Source organism: Trichomonas vaginalis, chromosome IV, assembly GCF_026262505.1.
Source record: "Trichomonas vaginalis G3 chromosome IV, whole genome shotgun sequence".
In the NCBI taxonomy this organism is placed as follows: domain Eukaryota; phylum Parabasalia; order Trichomonadida; family Trichomonadidae; genus Trichomonas; species Trichomonas vaginalis.
The window spans coordinates 12,457,749-12,478,255 of NC_067206.1; the positions used below are offsets into that span (position 1 = coordinate 12,457,749).

Genomic DNA, 20,507 nt, shown 5'->3' on the forward strand with positions numbered 1-20,507 from the left:
GGTGTATGAAATAAAAGCATCAATGACGAAATTGAATTCGTTAACTTTTGATGGTGATAGTTCCGTTGACAGCATGACATCAGGAAAAACGATTTTAACGAAAGAATATTTAAAATCTCATGTTAGTGAGTTCGTTGAAATTGAAAAAGAAGGCGGAATTAAGTTCGATCCACTGGGTTTCATTTTCGACTTAGAGAATGCGGGTGTTAGTTTCGCTGAATGGACAACGATACAGAGTGAAATAAATGCAATATGGACGTTTTTGGGGTCAAAAGCGGGAATGGGTGAGCTTGTAAATGCTGCAAGAACATTAGGTGAAACGGGAAATTTTGTAGATGGTTTTAAAAGACTTGTTTCAAATGTTTTAACAAACACAAAGAAATTATTTAGATATACCATACATAACGGCCAGATTTTCGAACAGGTAGCAACAAACCCTCCGGTTATGGCTGCGTTGATGATGGTTAGAGACATAAAGCCGCGTAGCGGCGAGGGCGAAGCCCATGAAGAAGAGGAGAAACCAGAGGATACGGGTCAGGTTATTCGAGACATTAAAAACGTGTATCCTGAAGTTATTGATTTATTTAGAGGTGTTAATGATTCGATTTCAAATCATTCTATAACCCTTGATGAAGAGAATAAATTAACAGATTATATATTCGTCATTATTGCAGAACTAATGAAGAGAATAAATGAAAAAGGTATAGCTGATATCATTAATGTAAGTGATGTAATGATGAAAAGAAATTTTGACTCATTATTTACAGAACCGAAAACAGAATATTGTCTTTATGACGTAATTACTGAATTAATGAAAAAGATTAATGATAATAAGAGTTCTGGCGGAAGAGTTGAATTAGAGGTGAATGATGTTAATGAGAAATTAGATAATAAAGCAGATAAAAACCATGTTCATTATATAAGTTCAGATGAACAGATTATAACGGATTATCATGGATATTTAACACAGGATGAAGAAGTGAAGACGGAAGATGTTAATGAAAGAAGATATAAATTCATTCGTGCTAAAGGTTATGACATACGCTGTACTGTACAGTATGACACAGGTAAAGCACCAGAAGCATTTGGTTATAACAATGAAATTTATGCTTCATACTTCTTTGTTAACGGTGTATTAGTTGAACCAAGATTTACATTGAGAATAAGTAGAAAAATAACCGTTGAAGATGCTATTAAAAGTAAAGCTGACAAAGATGAACTTGACGCAACGAACAAAGTTTTGAAATCTCATAAACACAATATCTCCGATATAAATGAACTTCAAGCTACATTAAATAGTAAAGCTGACAAGAACCATACACATGAATCCTTCACTACTGTTAGAGCAGACGACATAATATTGAACTATACCCTTGGTTCAAGTGCACCTTTAGAGAATCCAAGTACAAGCGTAAAAAATACACTAAACTCCTTAAATAACAAATGTATAAATATCGAAGGTCATGTCAGAAACTTTGAAACATATGAACTACCAGCAATGTTAGATAAAAAAGCAGATAAAGAACATACACATAACTCCTTCTCAACTGTTGCTATAGAAAGTATTGAAGGAACGGTTGGCGGAACTGGTGGGGATGCATTATATTATAAACCTCCTAACTTTCCACAAGGTTTAACATCGAATGAAAACATAACAACGAAGAAAGACATTAGCTGTAAAAATGTTTATGTCATGGATGATGAAAATAATGTTAAATTCACTGCTCAAGATTTATATGATAAGAAAGCAGACAAAACAGAGCTTCAAACATTAAAGACTGAAATACTTCAAACATTATATCCTATAGGCTCTATTTATACGTCAATGAACTCAACAAATCCCGCAACAGTTCTGGGTTTTGGTACATGGCAGCAGATTGTAGACAAATTCTTATACTGTGCTAACTCTTCAATGCAAACAGGAGGCTCAAAGAAAATTAAAGAAGCAAACTTACCTGCGCACACTCATACAGGAACTACAAACTTTTCTGGCGACCATAGCCACTTATTAAGAGACCACCCATTATACAACTCAGACTATGAAGCTGGCAATGACGTTTTATCTCCATCTTATAACAATTCAGCAAAAAAGACTTTTCGACCAACTGAACCAGGAGGTAATCATACACATACATTTACAACAAATCCAACAGGTTCGGGTGCAGATTATATGCCACCTTATATGACAGTTTATGTATGGGTTAGAACGGACTGAAAGTCCTGAGCTCCAAAAGAGCGAACAGCATGAAATTACTAAATTTATTTTTACATAAATGAGTTTAAAAGAAGTTTTCGAATCATCACCGTGGATGTCATTTAAAAAATTCTATGAAGCTGCAAAGAATGCGGGATTTAATGATAGAACAGAAATTAAGAGATTTTATGATGAAAATATAGTTCATCAGGTTAAAGTTAATCCTTACGATTATTACCTTCCCATTTACTCGAAAACCCATGATGCATATCAATTTGATACACTCGTTCAGAGTAAGAAAGGAAGAAAGCCACCATTTTTGATTTTCATTCATGTTAATACACGTAAAGCTTTTGTGTATATAATGAAAAATAAAGGAACAAAAGAAGTTTTAAGAGTTTTGCAGACGTTTGTGGCAGAACATCATCCCACTTCATTAACTTCAGACCAGGATTCAGCATACCTCAGTAATGAAATTACAGAATTTTTGATTAAACATAACGTTACTCATTATACGACTGAAGACCATAACCATAATATTTTAGGAATCATTAATCGTTTCATTAGAACGCTAAGAGATTTAAATAAAGAAAGAGATTTTACGGAGGAATCAATGAATAAAGTCATTAATGCTTATAATAAGTCCACCCATAACAGCACAGGATTTAAACCAAACGAAATGACTTCAAAAGAGGAGGATGAATACATAAAACAAAAGAGAATGTTAACGGAGGAAAGAAGAAGTTCATCATTACTGCCAGGAACTAAAGTTAGAATCATTCTTGAACATAAACCACATGAAAAGGTAAGAAATCAGTTAAGTGATGATTATTATATCGTTGATTCCTCACAGGGTAATGGTTATTTAATTAAAGCAGCTGACCATTCGGTCGCATTTTATCCACGATTTCGATTAGTTGAAAGCGAAAATGGAAGATTAGCTAAAACGGTTGATGAAGCGAAAAGAGGTATAGTTAATAAAATTGTGAGTTATGATGAAGACAAAGATAAATACACTGTCATTTATGAAGGAGGTGTGGATGCTAAAATTCCTTCTAGAAATTTGAGAGAATCGAACCCCACACATTTATCGGAACTCGAAAAGGATTACTGGAAGGATAAAAATAAGCCAAAATTAATCAAAAAAATTTTATGAACTAAATATATTTTATGTCTGAAGTTAATTAGTTAATAAAGTAGCGGATGAACTGCAGAAATATATTTTATCGTAAATGGTTAGATCTAACCCGATATCTACCCTCATTTCTACCCTCATGAATTTTCATGAATTTTATATATTAATGTTTTCGTTAAGCCACTTTGTGCCGGCAGTCAGTCAGTTAATGAAATTTACACCAAAAATATATTTTATCGTTAATGGTTTTTAGGTTATTCAATAATTAATTATTTTTGAATAACTGAAGGTGTCACCACGTCACCATGTGTCACCTGGTTAATTAACTTCTCTTAAAAATGATGACAACATGACCTTTAGACAACTAGCCCGGAAATTTGATGCAGTCCAAAAATAAAGTTAGTTTTAAAATTATTTTTATTTTTTTATTCCTATATAAATGACAGCAACAAACAACAACAGCAACTATATCGTTTCTGATGAAAAAGTTATTGATTCATTAGCTGAGGAATTAGTTGTGGCAGAAACTAAAACCCTCAACGAAAGAATTGGTGAAAACAAGATTGATTTACATAACTACCTCAAACACGATGGAGGAAGAGGAAGGAAAACTGGTATGGCTTTATTAGTAAATAAAATTTCAAATTTAACGATTATGGATGTTGATATCAATAAATCATACAATGATGAACTTAAAGAAACAGTTAGAAAAGATATTTTATCAAAACTTTCGGATAAAGATGTTATCGTTAAAACCGCTTCAGGAGGTCTTCACATTTATTGTAACACTAATTTCTTCTATTCAGTTTCGAACAGAATGATTAAATGCTATTCCAGCAATGATTATGATATTGACATAATGACTTCGATGGATGATTCAAAGCGTTCTTTAGTAGTTATGGCTGATTCAAGAGTTCGCAAGAATGCAACAGAACCAATCAATACATACTCATTCATTCGTGGAAGTTACGATTCAACATTAACTAGAACAGTGAATGATATATTAAATGATTTGAATATTAAGGTAAGAGTTGAACAGAAGAACGAAGAAATAAAGACTATCATGAATGAAAACAAAGATGTAAACATTGACGATAAACTTGCCCAGAGCATAGTTGATGGCATCAGTGATTTTGAAGTACATAATGACGGTGGAAACATGAATTTAGAAAAAGAAGTTACATTATTCACACTGTTTCAAGCAATTAATTCGTTACCTAATCATTTAATTAATGAAGCATACGATAACGTTTATAACTTCTGCAATTTAACTGAAAATGCAAAAAGTAATTTTGAAAAAGCACGTAGTAGATATGCACATTTAATGACTTCTCCATTTGTTTTAGTGCAGATTCTAAAACTATACCAAAAGGAATATTATGATGAATACGTTTTACCTTTATTACGTAAGCCAAAAATAACATTTGATATAAAACTTGATGACTCGTTTTTGATAACAGATATTAGACGCAAGGTTGAAAATCATCAGTATAAAAACAGTTCTGAAGTAATTGAGGATTTATCACGTGTAATCCGTTTTGTAGATTGTGGAAATAAATATTTCATTCAAAAGGACTATAATATCCACGACAAAATGAATCAAATATCATTCGTTCTTCAATCAAACATGAAAGAGTCACTTAAAATGATTAAATTATTTAAAGAAGAAGGTAAAACCATAACAGCATGGGACGTACTATTAAATCAATTATCCTCATTAACCGTTAAGGGTGTTCGCTTTAAATCTGATTCTCCAGATATTTTCTCAACGTTTCAAGGTTATAAATACAACGTTCTCGAAAAACCAGATTACTCAAAAATTGAGATGTTTATGAATTTCATTAAAGAAGCCATTTGTGATAATAATGATGAAGTGTATAAATACCTTCTCGGCTGGATTGCATCAATGATTCAACATCCTGGAATCAAGAATGAAACAGCAATTATTTTGAAAGGACTTCAGGGAACAGGTAAAAACAGATTTACAGACATTATTTCTGAACTTCTCGCAGGTTATTCATGTAAAAACATTACTGAAATAAGTGAGCTAACGGGTAATTTCAATTCAGTAGTTGAAAATAAAATGTTTCTTGTACTTAATGAACTCAAGAATGTAGGTGAAGATAGACTCGCAAACTTCAACGCTTTGAAATCAATTATTACGGATAATGAGATTAGAATTAATGAAAAGAATCAACCCAGAAGAACTGCCCAGAACGTTGCAAACTTCATTTTGGTAACTAATAACGTCTACCCTGTCAAAATTGAAGTTGGAGACAGAAGATACGTAGTTTTAAGAGTTAATGGTAAATTTAAGGGTCAATTTGATTACTTCAAGAATTTAATGGATTCATGCACTAAGGAATTTTATGATAATTTACTGACGTATTTTATGCAATATGACCTTTCATCATTTAATGTACGAATCATACCGATGACTGAAGCCAAACAAGATTTAATTGAATTATCAACAAATCCTTTAGATGAATGGATAAATACACATTATGATGAACTGTGTGCAGGTATGACGTGTAAAAATGCTCTATGCTGCAAACCATCAGACATGAAAGACAAAAACTTTCAAATGAGCATTAAGGATAAATGTGATAGGAAACAGAGAAGAATAGATGGTAAACAAACATGGTGTTATGTTTTGAAAGAAGAAATGAAAGGATTATATAAACAGGTTGAACCAAACGATAATGAGGATTCATTTACTGATGATGAAATACCTGTAAATGAAGCTTTATAAAGTATGATTTGAATTTATTTTTGCATTAATCCTGCTGTGATGTCTAAATGTCATGTTGTCATCATTTTTAAGAGAAGTTAATTAACCAGGTGACACATGGTGACGTGGTGACACCTTCAGTTATTCAAAAATAATTCATAAATGCCTTCCTCCTTTCGTACCTGTTGTCTAAATGTCATGTTGTCATCATTTTTAAGAGAAGTTAATTAACCAGGTGACACATGGTGACGTGGTGACACCTTCAGTTATTCAAAAATAAATTTTCTTATAAAGCTTCAGGGTCTATTTCCTCAATTACTTCACTTCCTTCTTCATCATATTCAATCGTTGCTTCCTCAATTACTGGTAGGAGCTTATTGATTATATCTTTATTCGTTATTGTCTTCAGAGATGAAGGATAATATTTCACAACTACTTCACCTGGAGGGCTCTTTGAGTCCATCTCGGCGCCTTGCGCCTTCTTGAATTCTTTCTGCTGCGATAAATCTAAAACAATGCTGAAAAATTCAACGTTAGAGTTCTTCATAATCGTATAATGTGTATCTTTGATATTTACAAATATTCCTTTCTGTTTAAGTAATACTGCTATTTCATGTGGTGTGTAACGTTTTCTGTCAATAATGATAGCGTATGGTTTAACGAACTGACCGTATTTAGATTCTTTCACAGACTTTTTATTGAATATAACGTTCACGTTTTTTCCATTTATGAATTCACCCTTAACAGCAGTAGCGAGAGCATTGTATGAATAGAACTTGTACTCAGACATTATTTTATTAAAATTAAAAATATAAATTATTTAAAAAAATTAAGTTTATTTTTAAATTATATTTTTTACGGAAAATTTTTTTTATTTTCCATAAAAGATGTATAAAAAGCTATCTAGATTAGACCATGAAGAAATTAAGAAGTTATTGAAGAATGCTGACATTGAAGTTAGCAAAAGATATGCGACTAACAAATCTTCATTAGCTAAATACCTCAATGATTACAGAGGTGCAGTTACTTACGAGAAAATTAATGATTACATTAATAACAAAACATTTCCTTTAAATGATGTTCAGGTTAATTTATATCATAAACAATCAGTACCGAAGGAAGTAAGAAAAGAAATGTATGATATGATGAATGTTGATGTAGGAAGGACAAGGACAGCAGTACCGAAGGAAGTTAGGCAGGAAATGCACGATATAACTAATGTGGATGTAGGTGAAACGAGAAAGAAGAAAAGAAAAATATAGCTGTAAAGTATGCAAAAGCAATTGCACAATTACGCAAAGCAAACGAAGTAATTAAATCTATAGATGATAAAGCTCTTGATGGTGAGAAATGGTTAAAGAAGGATGAAAATAATAAACGCAAAAATGTTAAAGCAGGAAATAGAATCATAGATTTTAACATTAAAGAACTCAATGAAGAAAACAGAAATTACCTACATGAACGTTTCGGTAAAATGTTTATTAGGCTTCTGCAGAAGATAAAAGTAAATTGCAGCAAAAATGGATGATTTGTTATAAACTTGATGGTAAATTTACTAATTCAACATTGAACATCGAGAACATCGGAGCTTTACTTCATCAGTTAAAGCAAGAAAACTTTATAACAGAGATTGAAGCAAACGCAGCTGGAATAATTGAAAAACATTATGATTTCTTTATGACAAATATTAAGAACCTCGAAGAAATTAAAATGTATGATTTAACTGAATATGAAGGATTAACGATGAGCGATATTAAGAAAGGTAAGCCACAGAAGAGAGAAAAAAGAGATGAAAGCAAATTATCAAAAGACCAGAAAGAAATTTTAGAGGCGTTAAAGCAAACAGGAAACCAAAAACTAATTGATACTTTCTGGAGGGATAATGGTGAAAAGAGAACAAATAAAAAGAGAAGTGGTGAGTTTTGGAAATATCTTTGCAGATTACCTATAAATCTTGAACGTTATCAAATTTTCAATGAACTTAACAAAAGAACTGCAAAATTGATGACAGAAGATAACTGCTTCGTTTATGCTTGCATTCAGGCTGGAGTTGATGAGCAGACGGTAGACCACATGCGTGAAGTTATTAGAGTTAGAGATTTTCCACAAAGTAAGATTCAGGAAATTTCTAACGCAACTGGCATAGCATTTAATGTTACCATTGGTTATTTCGATAATTCAAAAGATAATAAGACAGTTCATTATACACCATCAAAGCCGCAAAGCGGCGAGACCGAAGGTCACACAGAAATAAAGAAAACAATCGATTTATTACTCGTTGAAGACCATTACATGTTAAATGAAAGATTACCTATGACAACATATTTTATCATAAATTATAACGAAATTCTCAAATCATTAGGCGGCTGGAATATAGAACGTCAAATGAAAATATATAAGAAAAGGGAAAATAGATTTGTTATTGATTCTACGCGAACAACTCCTTTATGGGATATTTTGAAAACATTAAGAGAGTGCAATTACTTTGAACCGTTATCTTATGGTGAACTTTTCACTTATACAACAGATTTATATAAACAAAAACTTGCACCGTTTAAAGATTTAAATTATACCCCGAACTACTGTGTTCAGTTAAAGAAAAAGTCTGAAAGTAAAGATAGTGATAAATCAAAACAAAAATTCATTCCTGAACACATTTTCTTCGCTGACTTTGAATGTAGCACTGATGGAGTTCATAAAGCCTTTAACATTTGTTATGATAGTGAAGATGGAAAGATTAGCGAAAGCATTTGGGGTCAAAATTGTGCAACAAAATTTTTAGAAAGAATTCCTGATAAAAGTTTAATATATTTTCATAACCTCAGTTATGATATCAATTTCATTTTAAGACATTTAACAGAAATTAGCGGAACACCAATTATTAAGGGTTCTAGAACAATGCAGATAACGGGAATATATAAAGGTAAAGCAATCATTATTAAAGATTCATACACTGTTATAAATAAGAAGCTTAAACTATTTCCTGAAATGTTTCATTTGCAGTGTGGTGAAAAGGAAGTATTTCCGTATCAATATTATTCAAGCTCTTTATTAGTTAATGATAACAAAACTGGCGTAATTTCTGAAGCGTGTAAGTTTGTAAAAGATATTGAAACGTTCATGAAAAACATAGATTTAATCGAAAACTGCAGAATAGATGAAAACCATTTCGATTTAGAAAAATATAGCTCATTTTATTGCAAACAGGACGTAAGGATTTTAAGAGAAGGTTTTGTTAAGTTCAGAAATGATATATTAAAAGAATTTGATTTAAACGTTTATGATTACGTTAGCATTTGTTCAATTGCTAATAAACTTTTCGAAAACAGAGTATATTTCCCGAATGGAAATTTATATGACCTTTCAAATAAACCAAGAGAATTTATTTCACGCTGTATTCAAGGTGGAAGATGTATGTTAGCTGATAATAAGAAACAAAAGAGCGAAAAGAAACTCATTGCTGACTTCGATGCTGTTTCATTATATCCATCCGCTATCGCGAGACTTTATACTTTAGAAGGAATTCCAAAGGTTATGAAGAAAGAAATGTTAAACAGTGAATATTTGTTAAAACATTTATTCGATGATGACCAGGGCGAGCCTGAAGGTGAGAAATTCATTTCTGGATTCTTTGTTTTAATAAAAATAACCGAGATTAAGATTAAAAGGCACTTTCCATTAATAACAGTAGATCCAGAATTAAACCCGGAGCTAAAGGTTCCAAGAAGTTCTAACACATGCTGTTTAATGTATGTGGACCACATAGCTTTGCAGGATTTAATAAAATATCAGGGCATCAGCTGCGAAGTATTACAGGGTTACTACTACGATGAAAAAAGAGATTTTAGAATAAGAGATGAAGTTAAGAAATTATTTGAATTGAGATTAAAGTATAAGAAGGAAGAAAATCCGCTACAAGAAAATATTAAATTAATTTTGAACAGTATTTATGGAAAAACTATTTTGTCCCCGATAGAGTCGAAAATTAAAATCATTGATGATAAAGATGCTGTTAGGTATGCCATCAGAAATTATAACCATATCATTAAATTTGAAGGTTTAGATGGTTCGGATAAAACTATTTTCAAACTAACTAAAAGCATTTGCAGACACTTTAACTTTTGCCCTTAGGTGTTAATATCTTATCTATGTCGAAACGTATCATGAATGAAGTATTTTGCACGATTGAAGACTTAGGATTAAAAGCATTTTATCAGGATACAGATTCGATGCACATTTACAATGAAGACATACCAAAACTCGCTGCAGAGTTTAAGAAGAGATATGGTCGCGAACTTATTGGAAAGAATTTAGGTCAGTTCCATTCCGACTTTGCAGAAATCACAAAAGATAAACAAAGTTTAGCTTACAAGTCGATATTTTGTGGAAAGAAGACTTACATTGACTTACTCACTAATGATTTAAATGAAGTTGCATTTCACTGCAGAATGAAAGGCGTAAAACAAGATGTTATAGCTTTAACAGCAAATGAAATGTTTCCTGAAGCAGTTAAATGCGTTTATGATGAAGATAAAGGATTAATGATTCCTCAGGGAAAATATGATAAAGATAGTGAGTTTTCAGTTATGAAATTATATGAAGCCCTTCACGATGGTCAGGAAATCGCATTTGATTTATGCAAATCAACAGCACCCTGTTTTGAAGAGAAGTTTAACTTTTCAATAACGACTAAAAATACTTTCATAAGGAAATTAAAGTTCTGAAGTCATTTATGATATAATATATTTTTATCGTTCAAGACAAAAATAAACTTTTCATATTAAATTATGTAAGCGTTTGAATTTACTATACGTAATGCATGTTCTTTTTCCATTAACATCATAAACGTTAACATATAATGAACCATTTATGTTTTCATTAATGTATAGTTCTTTATACTGACGACCGTTATAATAATAAAACAAATCTGCATGATGTCGTAAAATAAATCCTCAAATTCATGATTTCCATAATGTGAAACAGTAATTGAATTTTCACTGATTTCATCAACGAAATTATATTCTACTCCATTTGCTTTACTTCTATTTCTATTATTTGTAGAACTTGAACACCAATGTAGATTATCAATCTTATTATTATTTCTAACTTTATCGTAATGGTCAACTTCCCCAAAACTACCAGGATTATCAATCCACTGAATAGCTATTAATCTATGCTTAAGATATTTTTTACCGTTAAGGGTTAATCTTATATATCCATTCTTTTCTTCATACTCACTGACAGTCTTTCCGTTTTTCTTTCTTCTTATTTGATACGGATATTTTGTGTTAATTTCGTAATCTTCATCAGCAACTAATGTTTCCCAGTTATTATTTTCCATCGTTTTATAAAAATAAAAAAATCAGAAAATTAAAAATTAACTACATTTATTTTTTTACTCTTCACCTCCATCAGCAGCTAAATTATAATCATCAATTCTAACAGCAGGAATGCCAGCTGGTCTGACTTGAATAGCGAAACAAGCATTTCTAAGAAATCCTAATAAAGGTTTGACAGTGTATTTTTCGCTTATATTTGTATCATCAGCTTTAACACCTAATTTATATGTAATTGGTGCCGTTGATGTTTGACCCTGTTGAAATGTGAAATCAGTTTCCGTAGGGAATCCACAGAGGAAATGAGTGTTATCGTATGATTCATATAAATGTTTAACGCTTCCATCATCAATTAACGACCTCATCACATCTTCATTAAATCCTATCATATCGTTATTTGTATTGCATGCATTAGCAACCATTTCATAGAACACAGGACCATAAGAGCTTCTGGTTCAGCTGGCATACTTCCATAAGCGCCCATTGATAATTGAAGGGTTTCAAATTGAGGATTTTCGAAATTCACGATATAATTATCATTCTTCCTAAATAAAGCCCAAATGCTTTTAACGTTAATTGGTGTATAAGCTGCTGTGAAAGTTGCTGATGGTGAACCTTTACTGAACGAACCGTCCATAGGAATCCAGTCCATTACTTTAATTGGAAAACATAAAGCTTGTGATGTATAATGATCGACTAATTCAGTGTAAATATTTGGATCGAGTGAAAATGCTTTAGGATGAATGAAGCAATCAATGAATTCAGCTGATTTCTTCGTTAATCTTTGTTCAACTGTTGAAACAGTAATTTCACCATTTGATTTGAAACTGCTGTTATCATATTGAATGGTTCATTCCATGGAACAAATTTATTAGTTGGTGGGTCATAATTATCTTTTACCTGACTGATTAAAGAAGGATTATGAGCTAAAATATCTTCTACCGGCAGTGCTGTTACCTGGAATGCATCGCTACTAAATTTAACCTTTAACTGAATGTTGCCTGCAAAAGCAGGAATAAATCTAATAACTTCTAGAATAAGGAATTTACGACATGGAATCTTTATTTTAATGTCAAAATTAATTTCAGCTCCTGCACTAAAGGTCCTGAGATAATTTGACCTGTTCGAACTGTTCCAGAACGTTTCCATACATCTTTATGTCTCGTTTTTGAGAAAACATCAACTTTCTTTATTTGTTCTGTAGTCTGTGAATTAGAAATGATATATGCTTCTTCTCTTGCGTTATCCTGACTATAAATAACTCTTCCATTTGCTAATAACTGATATGCTTCAATGGTGTAAATTGATTCATCAAAAACGCCAAAGAAACCTGGAGAATTAGTATTTGGAATTGATGAGCCAGTAATAGCATTATCCAGGATATATTTACTTTTATAGGTAGTTGTAAGGAATGTGTTATAAAGGTCTAGCATATTTTCACCTGGCGGAGATAAATTGAATGTGACCCAGTTATGATCCTTTGCGCTTCCTGGTTGTGATGGAATTTTTGCATCGATATATCTTCTATTAGTATCACCAATATTAATTGCATTATCGATTACATCAAAATATGAACGAATTTGATGGATATGTTCAGCTGGTGTAAATTCGTTAAGCTGTTCGTTTTGCATGTTTTATGTTAGATAAAAATATTTATTTAGTTTAATATTCTAACTCTTCTTCTTAGTTGAGGAATTTGTTTCTTTTGTTCAATAATTTCATGTTTTACGTTTTTCACAAACTCTTCATTAATTTTGGTTTCCTGCTCTTTTACTGGTGGGTCTGGATTTTTTGATTCCGTTTGCTTTTCAATGAAATTTACAAATTTAGCTATTAATTCTTGATTCGTTATCGAAAGTACATCGGGTTTAGGTTCTGGTTTAGATTCCGTTTCCTTTATCGTGGGCTTTGTCCTGACAGCCTCACTGTCTTCCGCTTTTGTTTCAAGTTTAGGTTTTATATCTATTTTATCAGTTTCCGAATTCGTTAATGGAACTCGTCTTTTTCTTACATAAATTTTTCCATCTTTACTTGTTGATACATAATATAATGGATGCTGAATTCCTCTTGCATCATTTAATATAATCGATTGTCTCTCAGATTTTGATAGGCTCATATTTAATTCAAATAAAATTTTTAAATTTTGAATTTTTTATCGGTAATCAAATGAGTCAGGGATTAGATATTGAAGCCATCAAAAAAGAAATTCGTGAGCAGATATTAACAGAACTAAAGACACCTAAAGCCGAAGAAAAACCAGTAAAACCAAAAAGGAAATTAAGTGAAAAGCAGTTAGCCGCATTAGCTGCAGGAAGAGAGAAGAACCCGAGAATGAAAGCAAAAAGAGAACGTGAGGCTAAAAAGCTGAAAAGGAAAAGGCTGAAGAGGCTCATTGAGCCTCATGAGGGTCGAAGACCCTTTTCCATTGAGAAGAAAGAATAAATGATATATTTTTGTTTGTAATAAATGTATAGACAAGTACCTTTAACAGTTGCTTTCAGTTCTGAAAACGAAAATGCCAAAATAAATGGAAATAGAATTCCATTTAAATTACCTATTGACTGGCTGTGAATATAAATGAAAAATATATTGGTTTATCAAATATGTATATAACGCGAGGATTTAGAAAGGTTGAATTTGAGCTTGAAGTTGTTGTTATAAACGATACACAAGAATTTAAGCAAACTATTCACATATATAAATATTTCAAAGATGATACAACATTATATGAATGCATGAATGATTTTAATGAAATTTTCGAAAAGAAATTTAACAAAAACGCTTTAGGATTAAATGTGTATCTTGATAAATTAGGTGAAGAAGGAATTCATCCGCAGATTATAGACTTTCATTATGAATTTATTGAACAAATAGATGATTCACATACATGCACATTTGTTATATACTCGCCGTTTAATGAAGTAGCAGAAAAGAGACAAAGTGATTTTAGGATAGGTTTTAAAATTTCTCAGTATAATGAAGACTTCATGAATGTATTTAATTATAAACCCGGAGAAGAACGAATAGTGTTATCACCAATAATAACATATAATGTATGGGACAGAAAACAAGTCATATATTCAAATATCGCTAAAGGGGTTGAAAATGAATTTATCGGTCATACTAGAGCATCACCATTAACAAATATTAAATATTATAAGTTATCAGGAAATAATAGAGAGTTTTGGATTGATATGTATTCTACACACGATCATAAATGCCCCGTTGTGTTACCCGAAGACGGAAAGGATGTTTTCTTCCTTGAGGCTCAGTTACTGAATTCAACTATCGCAACTTTATAAGAAAATTCACAAGGTTAGAAATGAGGTTAGATATCGGGTTAGATCTACCCTAAAATTAATTTTATCATTTATGAAAAATTTAGTATATACAGAAATTAAAAAATTTTTGGGTTAATTTATTTTTAAGTTTATTTTTTTACTCTGGGTGTAAAAATCTATGATAAAAAAAATAAATAAAAAAATTTTAACGTTTATTTTTAAGTTTATTTTTAAAAAATTATTTTTTTTTATTTTGTAAATGTCAAAAATTTTAACGTTTATTTTTAAGTTTATTTTAAAAAAATTATTTTTTTATTTTGTAAATGTCAAAAAATTTACATGTCAAACGGTTTTTGTAAATTCTAGTAATTTGGGGTCCGAGGGGCGTAGACCCTTGGTACCGAATTACTAGATACTAACTATCCCTTCTGAATTTGTTAAACAGTATGACATCAGTCCATCAACTGAATTCTTTCAAATTGCAGGATCCTGCATTCCTAATCGAGGAAAATTGCATATTTTTGGTGGTCATGATTATTTTGGCTATATAAATCAAATTCATGACAGAAAAAAATTAGAACAATTAGAAGGATGCTACATAAGTTTCGAAATTTTCGAAGATAAGCCTAAAATTGAAGTTGATACAGTTCCATCAATTAGATTTATCGGATCTTCATGCGCATACATACCAGAATTCGAAACAGGAGTCTTATTTAGTGGCTTCTGTGAAGATTTTTCACAGAATTCATCTCAAGATTCTTTTCAGTATGCAGAAAATACCGGATATTACGGAAAATATTTAATTAATTACAAATTTAACGAGAAACTATGCAAAGATAACATCGAGAAATACTGCATGGATGCTTATAAGCCAGCTTCTCGTGCTTTCCATGCTGTTGCGTGGGATTCTGACAGATGGAATCGAGCAAATGATATTTTTTGCTGCAAATACAATTTGTTGCAATAACACTTCTATCAATTTTTACAATCTCCTTGAAATTGAAGAAATGAATCCATTTGATTTTTTTTATTTCTCAATTCAATATAAAGAGATATTAAATTGCGATGATTTTCCAAAAGTTACAGAAGTAATCACAGGTTTAATCTCAGCTTCAAATATTAATGCTATTATGCGAATTTGCCAAAAAAATTTGGATAAAATTACATTTTATAAATGTAATTATTGCCATATTACCTCAATATGGAATTTTATCACAAATGCAGCAATAATTCTTCCTGATGAAGATTTATTAATCAAATTATTAAAATTCATAGAAAAAACAGAAAAAGCAACAGATGAATTATTCGAACCGGAGAATGATTTGGGTTTCTATGAATATTTAAATTCGATTTTCTCAGATATTACATCTGCGAGAAATAAGCAATTTCTCTTGGAATTTCTAAATACCCATGAAGATGACTTCACTTATGATCAAACATTGTGAGGTCATTTTTGATCAACAAATTAATTGAAATTCCGATCAAAAAAAAATTCACAAATTGGATCAAAAAAATCGAATCTCAAGTTAAAAATAAAAAATTTCTACATTTTTATCAAATTTAGATTTTTTTTCAAATCATGCGAATTGATTGAATAATTGCATATTTTATCCCATGCATCTAGAAGTATGTGTAATATTTTTGCTTTCATCAAGAAATTGTCGAATTTGATCTTAATTTTTTTTTGAAAAATATACTTTTAGAAAAAGAAATAGTAATTGAATAGCTGCCCATGCTGTAAAAGGGTTATTTTTACAAGTAAAAAAATTGTTATTTTTCGAGCAAGTCGAGGCTTTTTTACCATCTTATTTTTGAAAAATTTACGAAAAATTATATCTGAAAAAACGCTTCATTTTGATATCTTACAATGATAAAATACCAATGTTGCTGGGATATAATAGCTACACCTGGACATCTACTACATTAATGCGTATGACAGGTAAAGTTGATTTCAAAAGTATAGCCTGGAAAGATTACAATAAATCAACGATAATTCAAAAAAAATTCTTATAAGTTAACATAATAAAAATTTAATTTTTATATTGCTTGTATTATACTTAAGTATATAATATATTTAAATCTTAGAATGAAAATTCGGGACGCCCTAGCTATTCAATTTTCCCTTAGGACGCCCATAAACCTCTCAAAAATGTGATGTAAATATCACAATTTTGAGAAATTTACACTAGGACGCCAACCCCCTTTTTTACCGATAATAATGGAAAAACAGCTCTTGATTATGTCAAATTGATTAAAAATAAAGGAATGATTGAGCTTCTTATTTCGCATGGTGTGAAAAAATAATGTTCCTACTTTAGATCCTATTTTTTTTCCTTTTTCTTATATAAAACGATTTTTATCTGCCACCTATTAATTTTTTATCACATTTCCTCACTTTAGATAAAGCATGAATTGAATAACCTTAGCATAATTATATGCATTCTAATTCAAATTTACATCTTGTATACATTTAATTTATTAGTTGTTGTCAATGTTAATATATGGCTTAATACTTAATATTTATTGATTCGGCTCATTGCATAATATGATCATCACGAGAATAAAAAAAAAATAGAGCTAAGTGGGCGGTTGGAACCCTTATTAATATAGTTTCTTTTAATGAAGAGTTTTACAGAGAAAACAGAGTTATTTACGTTACAAACATGGTATTTTAATGCGAGAATGTGAATAATTCTGCAAGAATTTCATAGAGAGAGCCAAATCCGAACGAATCCGAGGCCGAACATTGATGTTACCAACACGAATGCTGAGTCAAAGTTGTAAAACATGAGTGCAATTGAAAATAAAAATAATTCGACTTCCAGAGTTTGTCTTGGATTCTTCCAAAGTAGTCTGCGATCGAAAGATGACTTGAATACCTCGAAACTGCCAAGAATCTTCTTGAATCTCTTACGTAACTGCTGATCCAACTCTTTCATCTTCTGTTTGATGTTCTTTGCGTCTTTAGAGAAGAAGATCTTAATACCACGGTTGAGAATAAGTATAAATACAGTGGAAGAAACGAAAAGTCCGAATGGAACTATAATTAAAAGTAAATTAAAGGTCAAAATTAAGCCAACAAAGGTATGACCTTTAAAATAATAAACTCTTCAGGAGAAAGAAAATCCATTTTTTGTCAAAAAATCGGCATCCAAAAAGATTTTGATTGACATTATAGGCAAATTATATTTGAATTCTTAAACACACATAAACTTTTTTAGATTGGAATGATATAAACACGAATTTTCTTTTTTTCAAATTAAAATTAGTCAATTTCCTACATTTTACTTTAAAAAATGATTGTATTTTTGTGTTTATCAAATCTATTATCTATAAATTAAGAATTTCCGCTAAATTTATTGAATCTCAAAATCTTTCAAAATTTATTACTACTGTTTCAGAAAATCATAGTATTAGATCTGTAAATATAAAATTGATCATTCTTAAAGTTCTAGTAATAAGCAAAGAATTGGATTTTGTTAATTAATGAACCACTTCTTAAGGTTCATTCGCGTTTAAAAGCACACTGAATAATGATCGTTTTGTTTGATTTTAAGAGCTATCTTCTACATTGAAAAATTGCTGCAGCAATAATAGGGACAAATAACTATTCAACTTGTTCAGAATCATTCCAATTAATGTATCATTGCAACTTATCAAGGTTTTGTCTTAGTTAGAACTTAATAAAAATTTGCAAAAAATATACCATTTGAAACCTAAGCACTTAATAGTATATATAGATTTTGATATATTTATCAATAAAAAATACCAAAAAATTGGATAGATAGCCAGAAAAAGTGGATCAAAACTAAAATCTTGGAAAGGTCAAAAAAAACCTATTTTTGACCAATCTTGGAAAGGTCAAAAATTTATTGAATAAAAATTATGGCTTCGAAAAATGCGCGTAATATTGGTTTGATCATCCTTAAAAACCTCGGATTAACTGATGAAGAAGCAGAAGTACTTGAAAATCAGAAGCCAGAGCAAATAAATACTATTTTTGCAAGAGATCAATCTGGACTTGGCTATAAGAAGCTATCTACTAACTATGCAGCCGAAGCTAACAACGTTTTTGCAAGAATATCAGCTAAAATTGCAAATGATAATAAAGATCAAGTCAAAACGTGCATAGCATCAACAGCAACAAAAACTCATCAATTTATACCCCGCAGATTACAAAAGAAATCAATTGGTTCTTTATCTAATGAAGATTTGGCTACAATTCTTTCAGAAGTAGCCCCTACAACTGCTCAAACTTCTCAAATTACGACATCAACTCCAGAAGAGCCAGCAAAGCGTAAGAGAAGGCATCACCATCACCATGCAACCGAAGAACAGTAGATTTTGTACTTATTATAGAGATTGTTAATAGAGAATAAATTAATTTAATATAATTCTTCTCAATTTTTGTTGTTAAATAGAATAATGATTAGAAAAAGATAAATACAAACAATTTAATTAAATTTCACTTACTTCAATATGATTTCTTGCAAATATGAGTTAATTTTTCAAATTTTCTATTTCACTAATCAAACTTAAGCTTTTCTCCTTGAATTTCGCTGAAATCCTGTTGCAAGTTAATGCAACCAATATTAAAGGACGCAAGCCTATCATATAAGATTCATCCATTGAAGTAAAATCGTATGTTGATGTATATCCATCATGAGTTAAATGATCTATTATTGTTGGTAATTCTTCTGGCTTTGTCGTTAAAGGAATATTTAATATTTTGCAAATATCTTAAAAAACTTGCAGTAATACTACATTACTGGATTTACTCAACGATTCTATTAGTATTTTATTTTCTTTAGTCAACTGGTCAATCACTTTTCGGCTTTCAGATTGTTGTTCTGAAATTTGGATTTTCAAATTGGATATTTCTTCGTTTTTTTTCCTCTAAATCGTGTTGGAGCTTTTGTATTGCAGGCGTAATGTTTGATTCAAGCGAAAAAGTTTTGGATGATAGATTCTGAATTTGATTTAACAAATCTTGATTTTTTTCGATGAGCTGTTCATTTTTTGACGCTCATTTGATATCTGTAGCTGATATTCCTGGTTTGGTGATGTTGCTATTTTATTATTTTGGATTTGTAATTGAATATTTTCATTTTGAAGATTCTTAATCTGAGACTGTAATGAGCTATTAGCATTTAAAAGTTGCCGGTATTGATCGTATTTAATCATGTTTATTTGATTATTTTTTAAATCATTATATTGTGATTGTAAAATTGATATTGTTGATTGTAATTCGGAATTCTTTGAAGATAAACTATCAATTTAAGATGTAAATGATGCAATTTCTAGCTCTTTCGATGCTCTATAGTCTTCAGTTTCTTGAAAATATTTACAAATAGTATTTTTAGCAACAGAAATTGAGTTTACTGGTAAACTCGTCTGTTTTTCAATGATGTCATAAAAAGATCGGAGTTCAGTATGCAATTTTGAATGAAGATTTCTTTCTTCAAATAAAATCTGGCGTAATTGAATTCCCTTAGTAATTTCAATCTTGAACAAGTCATGTAAAGCAATAAGTGCTTTAAATATTTGAGATTTTTCAAATTTATCTTTGTGTTCTTCAATGAAATTCTCAATAGTTCGGCAACTCTGCTTTATTCCATCAAAATCTTCATTTGATTCAACAGAAATATTGTAGGATGTACTTGAATCAGGGTAAATTCCATAATTCAAATTCATTGCGACCGTTTATTTATTTTCCACTTTCAAATTTTACTTATATGAAGGATCTAACATGAGACTTTCAGTAGCATACTTACATTGTATACATGCACCTGTGTTGTTCCAGACTAATCAATGAACATATTTGTTTTGT

General features: G+C 30.6%; 8 protein-coding genes and 1 pseudogene across 9 annotated transcripts, besides 2 other annotated features; 7 read left to right on the forward strand and 2 right to left on the reverse strand.

The window, feature by feature from the left end:
- Positions 1-14,695: part of a mobile genetic element that runs on past the window's edge.
- Positions 74-1,425, forward strand: TVAGG3_0078050 (keratin-associated protein family; the record flags this gene model as incomplete). Its single annotated transcript, XM_051221946.1, has 1 exon — positions 74-1,425. A coding segment is annotated over one exon (1,352 nt), but the record flags the coding sequence as incomplete, so codon positions are not given.
- TVAGG3_0078060 (phage tail repeat-like family) lies at positions 1,448-1,999 on the forward strand (the record flags this gene model as incomplete). Its single annotated transcript, XM_001281293.2, has 1 exon — positions 1,448-1,999. A coding segment is annotated over one exon (552 nt), but the record flags the coding sequence as incomplete, so codon positions are not given.
- TVAGG3_0078070 (integrase core domain containing protein family) lies at positions 2,874-3,350 on the forward strand (the record flags this gene model as incomplete). Its single annotated transcript, XM_001283901.1, has 1 exon — positions 2,874-3,350. One exon carries the CDS (start codon positions 2,874-2,876, stop codon positions 3,348-3,350), a length of 477 nt encoding a protein of 158 aa, XP_001283902.1.
- Positions 3,985-5,896, forward strand: TVAGG3_0078080 (uncharacterized protein; the record flags this gene model as incomplete). Its single annotated transcript, XM_051221947.1, has 1 exon — positions 3,985-5,896. A coding segment is annotated over one exon (1,912 nt), but the record flags the coding sequence as incomplete, so codon positions are not given.
- On the reverse strand, positions 6,347-6,850 carry TVAGG3_0078090 (uncharacterized protein; the record flags this gene model as incomplete). The annotated part of the gene is made up of 1 exon (XM_001320236.1): positions 6,347-6,850. One exon carries the CDS (start codon positions 6,848-6,850, stop codon positions 6,347-6,349), a length of 504 nt encoding a protein of 167 aa, XP_001320271.1.
- On the forward strand, positions 7,738-9,114 carry TVAGG3_0078100 (organellar and viral DNA polymerase type B; the record flags this gene model as incomplete). The annotated part of the gene is made up of 1 exon (XM_051221948.1): positions 7,738-9,114. A coding segment is annotated over one exon (1,377 nt), but the record flags the coding sequence as incomplete, so codon positions are not given.
- On the forward strand, positions 10,224-10,784 carry TVAGG3_0078110 (organellar and viral DNA polymerase type B; the record flags this gene model as incomplete). Its single annotated transcript, XM_001289010.1, has 1 exon — positions 10,224-10,784. The coding sequence occupies one exon, from the start codon at positions 10,224-10,226 to the stop codon at positions 10,782-10,784; it is 561 nt and encodes a 186-aa protein (XP_001289011.1).
- Positions 11,584-13,027, reverse strand: TVAGG3_0078120 (annotated as a pseudogene). Its single transcript has one exon. A coding segment is annotated over exon 1 (1,444 nt).
- Positions 14,696-15,592: 897 nt separating the features above from the next.
- Positions 15,593-16,888: a mobile genetic element.
- A 1,617-nt stretch (positions 16,889-18,505) lies between these two features.
- TVAGG3_0078140 (uncharacterized protein) lies at positions 18,506-20,474 on the forward strand (the record flags this gene model as incomplete). Its single annotated transcript, XM_001320231.1, has 1 exon — positions 18,563-19,018. The coding sequence occupies one exon, from the start codon at positions 18,563-18,565 to the stop codon at positions 19,016-19,018; it is 456 nt and encodes a 151-aa protein (XP_001320266.1).
- Between the last annotated feature and the right edge of the window lie 33 nt (positions 20,475-20,507).